Source organism: Semicossyphus pulcher, unplaced genomic scaffold (genome assembly GCF_022749685.1).
Source record: "Semicossyphus pulcher isolate SPU_LCO1_2020_fin unplaced genomic scaffold, fSemPul1.0.p SCAF_13, whole genome shotgun sequence".
Lineage (NCBI taxonomy): Eukaryota > Metazoa > Chordata > Actinopteri > Labriformes > Labridae > Semicossyphus > Semicossyphus pulcher.
The window spans coordinates 4,163,170-4,180,159 of record NW_027211637.1 but is presented as its reverse complement, the minus strand read 5'-3'; the positions used below and the strand labels follow the sequence as shown (position 1 = coordinate 4,180,159).

At 41.2% G+C, this 16,990-nt stretch overlaps 1 protein-coding gene across 1 annotated transcript in view; it reads left to right on the top strand.

Annotated features, from left to right (window-relative positions):
- The window catches only part of LOC138590044 (plexin-A1-like), a 294,703-nt gene extending 278,836 nt beyond the window's left edge, over positions 1–15,867 (top strand). Inside the window, exons 26-33 of the mRNA XM_069660575.1 lie at positions 53–212; positions 1,521–1,624; positions 1,720–1,816; positions 5,143–5,333; positions 6,961–7,130; positions 7,908–8,120; positions 11,091–11,241; positions 13,965–15,867. Of these exons, the coding sequence (XP_069516676.1) occupies positions 53–212; positions 1,521–1,624; positions 1,720–1,816; positions 5,143–5,333; positions 6,961–7,130; positions 7,908–8,120; positions 11,091–11,241; positions 13,965–14,060 (1,182 nt within the window). The 3' untranslated portion in view covers positions 14,061–15,867. The remainder of the gene's footprint in view (positions 1–52; positions 213–1,520; positions 1,625–1,719; positions 1,817–5,142; positions 5,334–6,960; positions 7,131–7,907; positions 8,121–11,090; positions 11,242–13,964) is intronic.
- Positions 15,868–16,990: the final 1,123 nt, after the last annotated feature.

The window sequence follows — 16,990 nt, the reverse complement described above, 5'->3', positions numbered from 1 at the left end:
ATGTCGTTTGTCTGCTTCTGTTTCCCTTTGCTTCGGCCTGTTTCTCTGCCAGACGCTGCACTGTGTAAACCCAGAGAATGAGAACGCCCCCGAGGTGACGGTCAAGTGTCTGAACTGTGACACCATCACTCAGGTCAAAGAGAAGCTGCTCGATGCCGTGTACAAAGGCAGCCCTTATTCACAGAGGCCCAAAGCTTCTGATATGGACCTGGGTAAGACATTCAGTAGCCTACTGAAAGTGCTTTCATATTTCAGTATGAGACAAAGATGTACAATGCTCAATATCTGTTTTACCTTCAACACAGCCCTTTTACATTTGGATATGTAAAAGATGTTGTTGTTGGGTACTAACGTAAATAAACTGCCAACCAACATTAAAGAAACTTCAGCAGGTTTGTCTTTTAGATTTAGATCAATTCTGTACACTAAGACTAATCTCAGTCTCAAATAGCAACTCAAAACTCTCCACGCAGGTTTATTTGTGTTTTGTAACGTTGTGACATGACCTGCTGATGTAAATGTGAATATTTTTTGGTTTGCTTTTTGTTCTAGAAGACAGAATTATTATTTGATTTCTCTGGAAAAGAGATCAAATTTGATGCTTCATTAAACACTTCAGTCTTTGACTATAATCAGTTGCTTGATTGCAGTGCAGCAACCCAACAGTCACATATTTGTCACCTTTTAAAATTGCAGACAGTTACAATATTAGCAATGTTTCCAACTTGTGAATGTGTATCCAAATTTGTATTCTCCTAGTTGCTCTTTTTTGGTCCCAGTCAACTCCCACGGGAAATATTTGGCCGTTTAGCAGCTAAACTCTTAACATGTTGACCATCTAGTTGCTGATTTTTCCTGCCTGCCTTGTTGGCAGGATGTGTGCGTTAGTATTTATCAGAGCTGTTTTTACTGAAAGCACCATTGAAAATGGGGTTAATAGCAGCACTAAGAGTGATTGAAGTCATCATTTGATTCCCAGTTATTATGGAAATTTAATTTGCACTCAAAAAAAACTTTGATATTTTATTTTAAAGCTCCTTTAAACTTTAAACTTTCGCTTTGTGTCGAATTTGGCGACCCCTGTGGACAAAGTGGTGCCTCTAATATCTGCTGATCTTGTCCTCTACATGTATAAGAAGTGTTTTTTTTAACAAAAAATCTTATCCTACTTTCTTTTAACATTCAAACGTATGAGTGGCTGTGAATCCTCGCTGTGGAAAATTTTGAAAAAAGGCTGATTTGGCAGCGCGAAGTTAACCGCCTCACCTGACACCTCCCCCCCGGCAGTGGTTACAGGCACTAAAAATAAATATAAAGATAACATCAGTCTTGTCGCTGATGGTCTTCTGTGCTTTTGTAGCTCATATAAAGGCATCAGTATTCATTTCAGTCCACTTCAAAACCAGCTAAAAGAGACAATGATTTGCCTTCTGAAACAACAGTGTTGATATCTGACCTCACTGCAACATGTTTGTCGTGTTACTTTCTTTGTTCTGATTCTTTGTATCGTCTTTCTGCAGAATGGCGTCAAGGTCGGATGGCGAGAATCATCCTGCAGGATGAAGATGTCACAACAAAGATCGACAATGACTGGAAGAGACTCAACACGCTGGCTCACTATCAGGTACACCAGCTCTGAGTGGCACACAGAACAGGCCCCAGCAGAAGGTGAGAGCCGAGTCGGATTCAAACTATTTTGGTTTGTATTTTGATTTGCAGGTAACAGATGGCTCGGTGATCGCCCTGGTGCCAAAGCAGAACTCTGCCTATAACATCTCCAACTCCTCCACCTTCACCAAGAGCCTCAGCAGATACGGTACAGCTCCCATTCCCCTCTAGACTTAATCCTATTTAAATCATCCTGTCACCGAGTCCCATTTCTCCACCTGCCTCCCTCCCTCCCCCCACACGCCTCACCCTCTAACTCTCTCACTCGCTCTTTCTCTTTGTTTATCGCGGCCATGATTGGGCTCCATTGTTGTTGTTTTTTTCACCTCCCTCTGAGTGAATGGCAATCCTTTTTATCCATCGCTATCAGCCCAGGCCAAGGCCATTTCATGGCTATTTCCAAGCGGTCCGTAAATGACAGGCATTAAAGTAGACACCTTGATCCCCAGCTGACAGAGTGAAAGAGCGGGAGAGAGAGGACACCTGGCAGTCAGCGATAGACAGAAGCATCAATATGGTATACTTCACTGGAAAATGAATCCATTTAGAGAATAAATTACTCTGCAGTAAAAATTACAAGGCGGGTAGTGACCCTCAGACATGCACAATGTTATCATCGCCTCTGATCTGCTTTAGAGCAACACGTCAACCTGGATATTCTCTAAAACTACCAATAAAATTCTCAGATTTGAATGTTCAGAGACTTTTCTGTGAGTTTGATGTAAGAAGGACCAAACACTGATTGATAGTTTGATCGCAGACGATGTAGAAATATACAGGAAAGAGACAAACAAAAAGCTCCTTGCCTTGAAGTCAGTCATTTGCTTTGCTTTAATCATTAGACTACCTGGCTCTGAAAAAAGAGATGTCCCCTTATCTGAGTTTTTAATTAATAAAGGTCAGATTCTATCGACATTTCTGGTGCCAAAATTGCAAAAAAAATTAGATATGATTGGGAATAGTGGGAGGGAGGGAGACGTCTTCATTTGGCTCTCGCACAGTTATGAAATTAAAAAAAAGTGGTGTTATTAAAACCTGCATAACTTTATATTTTTGCATACATATACAAATGCAACACATTTCCATATGATGATATACAGGAGCAAACAGTTGCCTGTCTCCACACTCAGCTGAATTGGAGCAACATATGATGCAGGTATCGACCACCTGATAATGAATATTCACTCTCTTTTTACCTGCTAAATGCTCTTGCACTTTATTTGTAGTGAACAGTTTAAGAGCTCTTTTGGTAAAAGCAGCTGCCTGCTGGGGTTGAAAAAGACTCTGATGAGAGAGGAGAGACCAAACTAATAAAGTGAAAGTTCCCAATTTACATGTTTTTTTTAACAAAAGCCGAGAAGGAACTCGATCGTTAAGCTCCCAGGTGCTGATTTTTGGTTTAATCTGAGTCTGGCATGTTTCAAACTCATAGGGGGATTCACTGAAGGATTGTATGGCTTTTGCACCTGCTAAACCTGTCAGAATGACACAAAAAGACTCCGCCTCATTCTTTGAGCACGCTCAAAAGGTTAAATGCACCCTAAAGTCCGCTGCAGAGCAAACAGAGCCTCTGTGCTCCGGTGCTAAATTAATCATTATGCAAACATTCAGGGAAAATTTGGCCCCTTTCTGTGCAAATGAACCTTATGGCAAAAGTTCACAAACGCCAGCGCTAACAGCGCCACGCAGTCAGAGTGAAAATATTCCCGGCTGCAGAGAGCTGGTGGGAACTACGGCGCAGTATTATAAGTGATGAGTTTCCAGTGATCATAACAACAATTCCACCTGTGTGATCAAAAAATTTAACTGTCTGTAAAAACAACCTGTTACTAATATTTTGTCATGATTATTATAATCGGGAGATCAATCATTCTGGGACTGTGCGAGGCTCAACACGGACACATTTTGTCCACATGTGTGGAGACGGTCTGAAGCCGTTGACAGGGATTATTATCTGGACGAGCTGCTGTTGCTTGTTTAAAAAATGAAGCTGCGTTACAGAGAGTTAAACTAGTAAAACACTTGTCGACTTCACAATAAACAAGCAAACTGCACGGATCTGTGAAACTTTATGGGCGTGTTTGCACTTGAATATCATCAGTGCAATTTGCTTTGTGAATCGGACCCTGAGACGGAGCAGATAGCGGGGGCAAATGATGCGCAATTTATGGAGCTATCTGCGGCGGCACTTCGTTCTTAGTGAATTGCCCCCATAGTGGGAGTGGTACTGGAGTCAGTTGGAGCAGAATGGGGAGATAAGGGAGATAAGGCAACGCTCCAACTTTTTAAAACAGCCTCTCACCGCTTGCTTGCGCTGCGCTCTGCTCCACTCCACTAACTCGCTCTGTTTTCAGAGGTAATATAAAATTATTGAATATAAGCCCTGAAAGTCAGATCTCACAACAAATACTTGAGATTCTGAAGTAGAAAGTTAAAAATATCTACTTGAAGGCACCTTGACTTGAATAATAATGGAAACTTATGAAATCAGAGCAGCACACCTACACTGTTTGAGCAGCGGATTACAGGAGAGAAATGAAAATTAAATTTCTGAAATCAAAGGTTCCTTTTAATGAATCATCTCACCCCGCTGAAACATCCAGCTTTTTTGTTTCACAGCGAATACATTTGAAAAATGTTCTTTGGCTTGGTGGTTTATTTGTGGTCATGTGGGGGTGTGCTGGTGCGTGGATGTGTGTGTGTAGGAGTGTGTGTTTGTGAACACGGGTAAATGTTGGCCACCGGTGGTCATGATGGGTTCAGAATCAAAGCTACTCAGCCCCCCACCGGCACAGCGACAACAGCGCTAGACACCACCCCACTCGGCCTCTTTCACTCTTCCCTCCCGTGCTCTCCCATTACTCTCCATTTCACCCCTCTCCCTCCTGACCTTTTTGTCTCTCCGTCCATTTAGCCCCCCCACCCACCTTTTCCTGTCATCTCCCCCCTCATTCACTCCTCACCTCTCCTCTCCGTCCTTTCACCAAACATAAAGGGATTGCAACATGCATCAGCAACCCTCTCTTTTATCTCCACCCCTCTTCCATACATTCTTCCCGAGTAGCAACAGCTACTCAGAAAATGGGACTCGACCCCCTCCCGTCCCTGGTGCACCTCACCTCGCTGCTTGTTTTCTCCCCTCCTCATCCTAAAGTGAAGTCATAGATATGAATCTCTTTGCTTCGCTCTGATCCACTTTGAGACTCTTGTCATGAATAATGAAACAGACTTAGATAATAAAAGGAAATGAGTGGGGGAGTGTGAGTAACAGTCTGTGAAAGAGCAAGAAAATTAAAGAAATACTTTGCGTTTGGGGTAATAATTGGTTGCTTCGTTGACTTACCTGTCAGTAATGAGATTCTACATGATATTTAGCTGTAATTGGAGAAGGAAGAGAATTATAGCTGCAATATTTTTGTTTTTTTAAAATGTCATTGACCTTCCAGATAACTCTTTATGTGTTTCTGTTTATAGAGAGCATGCTGAGGACAGCCAGTAGTCCAGACAGCCTACGATCCCGCACACCCATGATCACGCCCGACCTGGAGAGTGGAACCAAGCTGTGGCACCTTGTGAAGAACCACGACCACTCAGACGTGAGGGAGGGCGACCGAGGCAGCAAGATGGTCTCGGAGATCTACCTGACCAGGCTGCTGGCTACTAAAGTAAGACACAGAGGTGTTAAATACATACCTGGGTTAGAGTTGATTCCAGTCAGGGTGAAAAATCCTCTCAAACAGCACTTTAGGGGAGAGTAAAACTCACTGCTGAAACTCAGACTAATGGGATCTTTTCAGCAGCTCTTTGGGCAGAATGATCCACCTCCCCTGTTTAATAGTAGAAAACTACTAATACAGAGAGTCTGAGAGAGAGACAGGGTGAGAGAGAGGCTTATAATGTAGAATGGGGACGTTCAGGGGGGTCAGTGCCATGCTGGCTGCCACTCTGTAGACCATTTTTAGTGACTAGAGCCCAATCCTAATCCTCCTCAGCCCCATCTTTAGGTTTGGAAAGCACTTGACTGGATGTTGCTCCGTTGCAAGTTATCCAACATGTAACCACATGTCAGAAAGGATCTGTCGCATACAAAAACATATGGATGAACAGACCCACAACAACCTCCTCCATCGTGGAACCTTGCAGAGAGAGCCAATCCAACTGCAATTTCTTCCCCCTTCAGTGTCTCTCAATTTAGCATCTCATTCCTAATTGTAAGAGCAGGAGGGAAATACATCAATGGGCAGCGGGAACAAGTAATTCAGCTTTTCAATTTCCAGTGGTAATAAGAAAGAAACAGATGATGAAAAGCTGGGCTTGTGGCGGCGAGTTCAGGGAGGCTGATACAGGAGGTGTCGGGGGACAGGTAATTTGTTGAGGGATTGTGGATTTGGCCGTGCATGGTGAAAAGAAGAAAGGTAAATGCAATTGAGGAGCACATTTTGCCCTTGTCTCTCCCTCTCTCTGGTTTCATCTGCCTGGACATCTTGTCCATGCAGATCGTATTACTACGATCCACAACTCACATTCCTTCCTGTTCCATTGAGTAAATTTGATCCCCAAACATTTCCTCTGTAACAGCTGTCACCACGTAGAGAAGGGACATTTATTTATCTACATTTGAGGATGTTGTTCCATTAGATGACGGCAGCGTTCAAATCCAAAGGGCTGCGTGTGAACCTGCAGAGCTCAGTGAGCACTAAAGATTTTGGGTGGTGTATTTGAGGGTGAGAACAGGTGACCTGCTCATTAGTCACAACACAAAATGTGCTCAACACATCAATGACCAAAATCAATAAAAGTAATAAAAAACAAAGGACCTTGTACAAACAAAGGTCAGAGAGAGTTACAGAAACAAACCTGCAGAACCTTGTCCGACATGAACTCCCGGCTCACTCTTCTGTAATGATTTAACAGCTGTGTGAGACCACTCTGCCTTTATACTCCACCAATATGTGTGCTAAAAACAATTACATGAAATGATTGTGGTTCATGCAGTTCAGTGCGTCCTGATTATTTCATGCTGTTAATCTTCGCTGATTAACTTGTAATGTGTGTTGAAGGTTAAAAGTTCAATTGATTCATCCATTAAAAAATCTAGACATAAAAGAGCTCCTGACAGACAAAGGCTGGTCATTCAAACCAAACAATAACCAAGAACTCAAATCATGGATTAATATTAAAATATTACAACTTTTAAAGACAGTTAAGCGTTGAAACAACTGCATCGAAACAAAAAAGCCTTAAGATGACAGTGAGTCCTCCTCACAGAATCCTCTTGCTCTTCCCTTTCAGGGTACGTTACAGAAGTTTGTGGACGACCTGTTTGAGACCATCTTCAGCACAGCTCACAGAGGCAGCGCTCTGCCGCTGGCCATCAAGTACATGTTCGACTTCCTCGATGAGCAGGCCGACAAACACTCCATCAATGACTACGACGTACGACATACCTGGAAGAGCAACTGGTAAGTAGCAAATGGACAAATGGAAAATGAACAGTGTCATGAAACCTTCAAACATTCTTCCATGATGGTACTCCATTCATCCATCCTACTGCCAGTTAATCTCCAGCACAGAGGGATCTTAAAGTACCTTCAGTTTTAGCGCTCTCAACCTGATAGTCTTTGCACGTCTTAGTAACACAAAATTAATATATTGATAAACTGAATATCTTTGGGCTTATGGGCTATCCAACCACCAATTGGATAACATCAGCTTAGACGATTAAATAATTTGCCGGTGCATTTTAATGGCCTAATTATTGAGTTATCTAATAACATGTTATACTGTATAACCTATATGCAAATGTCCGTAACCTGTTTTTGAACAACACTGCAAACCGCGGTGTAAAATCACTTAGTCTGCTTGATACACGAAAGATTTAAAAAGTTGCAGAGTTACAGTCTTGCTTAAAGTTTACTGTGTGATTTAATAACATCCCCTGACTTGCAATGCAATATTTGTCCATAAATTATGCATCTGTGTTTATTTCATTAACAGATCTTGCTACAGTATTTGCACAGCTTTAGGGGAACTTTATTTCAGTTCTGATCAATTAGTCAGATGCTACATTTCCTGAGGCCGTGGCACCTTCTGAGCAAGATGCAAACATCAGAAAATAACAAGTCATGAGACTCAGATCAGAAGTGAAAAAGAAGTTTAGATGGTGAACATTCTGACAGCTGTCACAAGAACATTATGAGTGATATGAAACGTGTTTCTACTCCGTCTTTACTCTCCAGTCTTCCTCTGCGGTTCTGGGTGAACGTCATCAAGAACCCCCAGTTTGTGTTTGACATCCATAAGAACAGCATCTCGGACGCCTGTCTGTCCGTGGTGGCGCAGACCTTCATGGACTCCTGTTCAACGTCAGAACACAAACTCGGAAAAGACTCGCCTTCAAATAAGCTTCTCTACGCTAAAGACATCCCCAACTACAAGAACTGGGTAGAGAGGTAAGACATCCCGGACAATCAGACATTCAACTACAGTACGCTATTTAATAAGAAGGCAAAGTCAAAGTCGTTGGAAGCTTATAAGTGCGGACATGCGTCCCTACATTTTGTTAACTCCGCTTCCCGTGATAACGAATCATTCTTCTTGTTTTCTGGAGATCTTGACTTATTCATCTCGAGATGACAAAGCTGCACCACCGTAACGTCAGATGATCATAACTCGTATCCCAAGAGCTGCAAAAGCACAAACAAACATAGAAACAGGCTTAGCTTACCTCTTTAGTGCGGGCAATGGCAGCATGGCATGTCCGGGTCTGTAATATCACAGTGAGCAGCCTGTTGTTCTGTTTTCTAGATCGCCAGAAAATTCCCGTTATCACGAGAAAACCAGCTTTGATATCTTGAGACAACGAGATAAATTAATCCTTCATAATGGGAAAACCAGCGTTGTTGTTGTTCCGAGATAACGAGATAAATAAGTCGAGTTCTCAACAAAAGAAATGGAAGTTACTCGTTATCACGGGTAAACTCTGTAAATAAAACGTATGGATGCATGTCCGCTTTGGGCTTCCATAGGAAAGGTTGACTAATCTGTGAACTTGTCTTTAAAGAAAAATTAAAGTGTTGGGACCAGAGTTAATTACATTTCTATTAGGTTTAAAACGACTGTAAGATTATAAGAACATTAACAGGTTGAACTTCATCTCGTTCTGGCATTTAAAGCCTTTAAGTCAGAGTAAATAGTTGGATTAAATAAGTGCAAAGGAATCATGTACTATAATTACAGTAATCCTGCTCCAGTTATGTAAGCATACAGAGTACACAAAGTGGAAATAAGGAATACCACTTTCCTCTGTGACATTTTCAACTTGCTGTGTGAAATCACGTCAAAGACAAAAATCAACCTCACCTTTAAAGAGGTGAAAACAGATGAAATGATGGATTTGTAGCAACTGTTTGATCCAAATTTAGGCTCACTGAAAACTGTCCTCTGCTTCACCCTTCATCTTTTATTCAGCTCCAACATGTTTAACTAAGCTCAAGATAAGTTATGCACCACTGACACTTGTCACAGTCGTTTCACTTTTGGGGAAGAGCCCAATAGTCTCTAAGGAGCTTTGTTTGGCAGCCTGTGTTGCAGCTCCACCCACTGCATGCGCTGATGATGGAAGACCTGTGATTTTTCTGACACCCAGATAGCCAATATTTTCTTTGAATATACTACTAATGGTGATAAAATAATCTTTTAAACAAAACGTGCGAAGTAACGTTAAAAGTAAATCTCATGTCCATTGTGCATTGTTGTTTTCAACATCCTGCTGCTGCAGAACTGCGGAGCTAAAACCGACGAGCAGAAAATTATTCTGGCACATAGTTCATTTCTTTATTCTGTGCAACAAACTTAATGTGCTACAGTGAGTCCTAAGGCTTGCAGAGAGTATTTGCAGGCAGTAGAAGATAAGGATTTATAGGGGATTGTTAATTGGGTGCAGTTAAACCTTGTTTCCATTATGCCTCCTAACCAGCACTGCCCCTCTGCAGTAAACCCTGAGATAGTCGAGATATGGATTCTGCAGACAGGCTCGGGTACGGCTCAATATTTGGATGTATTCTTAATATACTGTACAGTCTACTCTTAGTAGCTCCAGCTTGAATGGACTTTTTGGCCCTCTGACACTCAGTCGATAGTCTGAAGGTTGTTGTTGCTCCTGCTGAGGATGGACCTCCACCAGTACGAGCTCAGTCATCATTAGGGAGTGTAAAGTAATGATTAGGATCCAGAGTGGGGCTGAATCTTTTAGTTATTTATTATAAAGGCTCCACAGCAGTGGGGAGTGGGATACTGCTATATCCTATGATATTAGATGCTTTATTGACTGTCATGACCATACCAGAGATTCCTTATTCCCTCTGTACATGAGAAGACTTCGAAAGGACTCTTAAACGACTCCAGTCTGACACCCTCTCACATCTGAAGGCATTTTAGTCTCAAACTATAAAGTTTAATAAAGAAAGAAGGTTATCTTGCAAGATCAGAATTCACAAGAATAAAACTACATTCCCCTCCTTGTTTACTATCAACCTGGTTTGCTGTTGGAGAAAAAGCACATTGTTCAAGTTATTGAAGTTCATTATTTGCATGAGCCATGGCTAAAAACAGACATCATTAAATGTGTTTGATTTTATTGGAACGGCAAGAGAAGAAAAAGACAACTCGTGAAACAACTCGAACTGAATTCTATGAAATACTTGACCATAGCACGCCTCAACTCCAACAAAAGTCACATGATTTTATTTCAACACAGTACAACTCTCAGCATCAGTGGAATCGCTTGAAAGGTTGTGATAGATAGAAACTTAACAGACATTTATTTAAATGAAAACCTTTATTACTTTAATGGTTATTCTAACCCATAAGAGATTTAAAAAGGGTTTTTTTCCAGATTTATTTTTCTTCCTTTATTTTCTTTTGTTTCCATTTGTAAAGCTAAAGGGAATAATTAAATAATTAATCATTTTTTCAGTATACACAGTTGAAAGTGCGACATGGCTCTGCTTAAATTTAGTCTAGACTATGTGCCCTTCAACTCAAACATCCTAATATCATCTTTTCTGACCCCTATTTGTGCCTTTCAATTTTTCCCATATTTGTTTTACTTTGGACACAGAAAAAAAAAACCCAATGCGTGCTCTTAAATGATTCACAGTCCACTCCTCTTCAGCTGTGTTTGTCAACAATGCCCCTCACATGTCCATTCGTCCTGTCAAAGTGTCCTTGAGCAAGACGCTGAAACATCAGCAAAATATAGCACATGAAACTGCACCTCTCCCCCAGTGAGAAGACTGTTCGCCAGCTGTTACTGTGTGCATTCAGAATATTTAACAACCAGTAAGTCCAGACAGTGAGTCAACTTTTGGATGGATTACAAATGGTGCAATATGTAACACTCTGCCTGACCTCTCCTCTAGGTATTACTCGGATATCTCCCGTATGCCAGCCATCAGCGATCAGGACATGAGTGCCTACCTAGCAGAGCAGTCCCGCCTGCACCTCAGCCAGTTCAACAGCATGTCTGCGCTGCACGAGATCTACTCCTACATCACCAAATACAAAGACGAGGTGAGCCCCCGCTGGATATGCACTGATGTAGAGTTTTATAATTACTCGGTAACAGGATGTTCTGTGGCTTTGTTTTGAGTAATACCATGAGGTCATTTTAATTCAATTACACTGATAACCAGTCCACATCAGTACAGGCTTGGAGGTATTATCACCATTAGGATGCGCATTAGAGCATGAGCTTAACACATTAGGAGGCTGTTGGAGCTTCATAAATTTAGGTGACTTGTCTGTTAGAACTGCACGTACAGTTTTCTGTAAAAAACAGGAGAGAGCGTCTAAGTTTTTGTTCTTTCAAAGGACTAGTTTGACATTTTTGGGAACACAGTTATTTGTTTTCTTGATACGAGTTTGATGAAAAGATCAATTCCAATCTCAAGCGGAGACTCGAGGAAGACAATGTGGGAATTTTAAAGAAAATGTTTCGCTTCACACACATTAGAAACAGTCTGCTGAATAATCCCAATCTGAACAATCAGACAATACACATTGTAAACATATTTTTACCTTGAGTCTTCGATAACTCATGGGTCATTAAAGGGGGACAAAAGCTAAACCTTTCTCTATTTTGGATATTGTACAAACAGGTAAGTGGATTGCTTCAGCTGTCAGACACAAAACGGGGCCAGGTAGTTATTTAAAGTGTCTTAGAACATTAGAGTAAAAGGATCCCTACAGAATATACCTGTTCTGTCTGTGTAATAACCCACATTTTTAACCTGTAACAGCTGTCACAAGATCCTTTGACAAAACCTGTTATGTTCTTCTTGCAGAACACAGAAGTTGCTGTTGTACCGCTGCCTCGAGGGGTTAATATGGTTGTGTTATTGTTCTTCGTGTTAGAATGGGTTCCTTTGGATCCAACACAATATTATACCTATAATATATTTACAATTACACAAAAAATCTAAACCATGGCAGCGGTAGACGATCAACTCCTGTTTGCTTGGTAACTGGTTTTGCAAATGGAGAGCGATGAAGATGTTTCTGGTTCCAAAAACAGCATTTTGCTCTTTAACAAAAAGATCGGACTCTGTAGGGATCTTTACTCTAATGTTGTCAGACACGTAAAATAACAACCTGAGCCGACTAGCGGCACTATAAAGCACCTTTGGTGGACGTACTCTGATCTGGCGTATGCCATTAAGGATTCCGATGCAGGAATAACAGCCTGTTTTGCAGCTGATGATGAAACGATCTACAGGAGCAATTCCCAAACTTTTTGTACATTTAAGTCATTTACAGTCTAAAATTTGTAAATACGGCCCAGGTTTTAAAATACTTCCTTTCCTTTCTAAGAGTTAAAGAGATGCCAGATCTATACCACTCTTATATATTTCCTGGGAAGACAAAGTTTAGTTAAAACTTTTGGTGGTTTAATTGTATTTGCCTGGCGCAGCGACTTCAGCTGGTGGGGTATGAACCTTACAGTGACGACAGACCAAGAAAAAGGCAGATAAGAACATATTCATGTACATTGGATAAGTATGTTGTTTGTGCACTTTTGTGGCAAGCATTAAAGGAACAAGATCTACCGTCGTTATTAGTGAGCCTTTGAGATTCTTCTTATTAGAGCTCTTAATTTTCTGCCGCAATTACTTACTTTGATTCATATCTCACTAAAGAAATTAAATAAAAATATAAGAAATGTCGCCTGAGCCTCTTCCTGTCCCCTCCTTCCTCCTCTACATCCCTCCATAGCAACAGCATTACAGTAGTTAGCTTGCAGCTGGCTCCATTCAAACTAACTGCTCCCCTTCATTAAAGCCTATTATCCAGATGTAGGCAGCTGCACGGTCCCCAATGAGTCTAACACATGCCCTGACCTTACACGCACATACACACACAAATAAATGTACTCCGAAGTGATGAACAAGCTCACAAACACACACTAATGCGTGCACACACATTAACCGGAACCACAATGACGAATGCACACATAAATACAGAGTTGTTTTGCACGTACTGTACCAGCTCGCCCCTCTCTGGTTCTGATCACACTCGATGAAGACATCAACACACACACACACATACACACACACACACTCCTGCACACACCCCCATGGCCATTAACATTCCATTATAGAAGTCCCACTGGCCCTCACATCTGCCCTGCAAGCCGTGTCCATGTTGTAATCACTAACAAGGACATTAAAAGGAAAATTAGCATCAGGACACAGTTTCTGCTGATGAGCGGGTGTATCTGAGCAGGACGGGGTTCGGGTTAAGGAGGCCATAGACGCTTCCAATGTACTTTATCCATAGACTGTATAGAAGAAATGGACTTGGTCTCTTGGTTTCCGTTCGCCTTTTAACATACAGTTTTTGTTATAACCAGCAGGGGGCCACTCTAGTGTCCAAAGAAAGAAGATAGTATGTATGTCTATAAGAATATAAGAAAAGGACCCTTCTTCTCAGTTGGTTTATAACCTCATTTAACATTTTCCTTTATGGTCTCAATCTTTGGTTTTAAGTCTTCCCCTGTACAGCATGATGTTCATTCTGTAACTTTATGTCCCATTTAGATTAAAGATGTAATAAGTAGGATTTTTTCTTACATTTTGTCAACAACACATTCAAACTGGGCCCCTCCTCCTGGGCTCTCACTCTCTCGTGCGAGCTACTTACAGCTACTTCTTATATCCAGCTCATGCCTTTTTCTAATACTATGAATAAATCATTTGTGATTATATTGTGAAATTTTCCTCCATATTTGTTTCCAGATCCTCTCGGCGTTACAGAAGGATGAACAGTCGCGCAGACAGCGGCTACGCGGCAAGCTGGAGCAGGTCATCGACACCATGGCCCTGGCTAGCTGAGGACCGGCTCATTATCAGCCTTGGCTAGTGGAGAACTAGCCAACCAACACGCCTTCTCCTCACAACCTTTGACGCCCGTGACATATTGACCCTTGACGTTTGAAGTCTGTCGTCACCCTCAAAAACGACAACAAGCAGCAGCGGAAAAAGAGACTGCGAGGACACAAGCACCCAGCAGCAGCAGCACACTGAGAGAGAGACAGCAGAGTTTGGAACTAAGGCCCCATCGGCAGGGTTGGCTTCTTTTCCCTCTGAGCCACCAACCCAGCGCCGAACAACCAAATCAAGACAATATGGACCTCAGCTCAGGGGAGCGTTTATTTTCATCAAGGCCCTCATCACATCCGGAATCCTACGGGAGCAGCAGTTGGGTACTTTGGCCACAATCAGGACCAGAACATGCACAGTGGTGACCAAAAACTCATCTAGCTGGATACAGAGCTGAAATGCTACTGGAGAGGAACAAGCATATTTCCACAGCCAAGGCTTCAGTTCAAACTGTGAGCCGTTAAGAATCCAGGATATATAACTACGTACGTGATCCCTGTTGGAATCTTTTCTTTTCTGTTGCCGTCCTCCGCAGGGAGGTCAGAGGTCAGGGACAGCTACAAAGCAGCAGCAGCCATGGAGCTGGTAGGGATTCAGTGTGTTGCTCTGAGACACTTCAGCAGGGTGGATGCTGCCACAGCAGGGCAACCAGGAGGAGGAACTTTGCAGGGAAACTCTTCCTCCAGAACAGAGTCTCTATTACTAAGAACTCGGCTGCAGCCTAACAAAGGACATTTTCAGTTTCACAGATCTGTGTTTGATTTGTAATCACATTAGATTCCATTCCCCCTCGAACTGCCTCCTCTCCCCAGTGCTGTGCCACTTGTGTTACTGCTGAATTTGCACAACAAAGCTAAATCAAAAGAGAGAAGAGGATATATGAATATATATATATATATAGATATATAAATACAAACTTTTGTTTAAAAACACAAATGAAAAAAAATGTTTTTTCCAATTTAATGTACAAAGATAAGATTTGAGAGGATTTGATATTTCCAAGATGAAAAACTATGAAAACAAGAGGAAAAAGTCGTCCTGTGCCATGTTTTACTTTGAATGTTGTTTTAGTGCAAAGAGACTTCTTTTTGGTTACATGAAATGTGCTATAATGAAAATGTTGTCATACTTAGTGACAGAAAGTGAGAGTTTAAAAATAGGTTAATTGCAAAATATAAATATATTACAAACACTTTCTATATTTCATGAGTTCTTGGGGCCGTTGTGTGGTACATCTTTGGCTCAAAAGGTTGTAAAAAAACAAAAAACAAAATGTCTGGAAGTCGCCTGTGAGCCAACAGACCTGCAGTGCTTTTGTGTTTGTTTCACAGAAACCAAAATCATCTGGTCAGCTGATTTAGATAAGCCAGCCTCATGCTGAGGCAGCCGACAACTTTAGAGGCACGAGTCATTTTAAGTTGCACCCTGATCTACAATTTCGTAATCTCGTTTTCAAGGCCCTCTCGTCTGAAAAACTTGAGCCATCCAAAATGAAGGAGCAGTTTTGGTGTGACAAAGATGATGAACTGTGTCGTTTCATTTTGTTTTTGCTTGTTTGCAAAAGTAGTCTGTGGTAAGGGGGGGGTGAGGTTAAAGGTCTAATTCTTGAAATGTGAATGTGGTTTCTGAAAAGATAATGAAATGTAGCTTGATTTTTGTAAGTGTTTTGTACCAGTTGAAGGCCTTTCTCTTTTTGTTTTGTTTGGTGGTTTTATAAGGGTAAAAAAAATGACATTCATTAAATCTTTTCCTTCCAGTGCGTGCTGCTCCACATCCACTTGCAGTGCTTCAGAAAACATGGATTTAGAAACAAGACATTCCTTTCTCCTACTTGTATGAAAAAGGGTACAAGCTAATAAACAAAGGATAGACATGACAAGAAAGTTATTGAAAGATGTGAAATGAACCAGGGTATTCTACAGCGGAGGTGGTCACCTATTAGGTTAGAGTTATGAAATGTAAAGCACCAGAAAAACAGCCAGGTTAGATAGAGGAGGGAAGCGATACTACAAATTCATTTTTCAATTTGCTCTCATTCATCAAAATGTTATTAGTGACTTTTATGACATTTAAAAGAAGAATGTACCTAAGCCTCAAAATCCACTTATTTTTCATCTTTAACTTTCCCTCCACTCTGATCTGTTTCCCTGTGACTGAGGTGAGAGGCCTCTGACCTGCTGACACTAGACTCTGTAAGCCTCGTTCAAAACACATCCAGCTTTGCAGGTGCACCAGAAACCATTCAGGAAAGGGCTGCTGCAAAAGGCCTGATTGGTTTCTTTCAAATTAAAAGCCACTTTTACCTTTGAGTAATCTTTTTGGCTGTCCAAGATCCTATACTAAGACATTCTGAGTGTCAGTTTGATGATGGAAATAACTGACATCATTCACTTCCTGCTGTCAGTCTTACTGTCTTGGGTTTTCGATCATAGTGGTTGAAGAGAGTGCTGCTCTTCTGCACAATCCAGTGGATCAAAGAGGTTCAATATGACCTACCCAAATCCCATTTTGTCATTAGCTATGATGTCAGATGTGCCTTTATTGGGGTTGAAGCTAATTTTAAGGTAGCTGGCAAAAAGGACATTTATTTAGATTATCAGAGTTGTATTATTAGTTTACAAAGTACACTTGGAAAATCAACCATGTAAACACTTTTTTGTCATAATTACAAGTTTGATAAACAGCATTTTTGTGCTATTGCTTCAATATGACACACATACCTGGTGTCACAACTGCAGAATTGTTTAAAACATTGAACTGCATCCAAGCGTGATTTACTTTATTAACAGTTCTATTAAAAATAATGGAATTAAAATGTAAAATAATCTGCATTCCACATTTTAACACATCTGAGCTGAGATTGTTTAAGTGACAAATCCAAT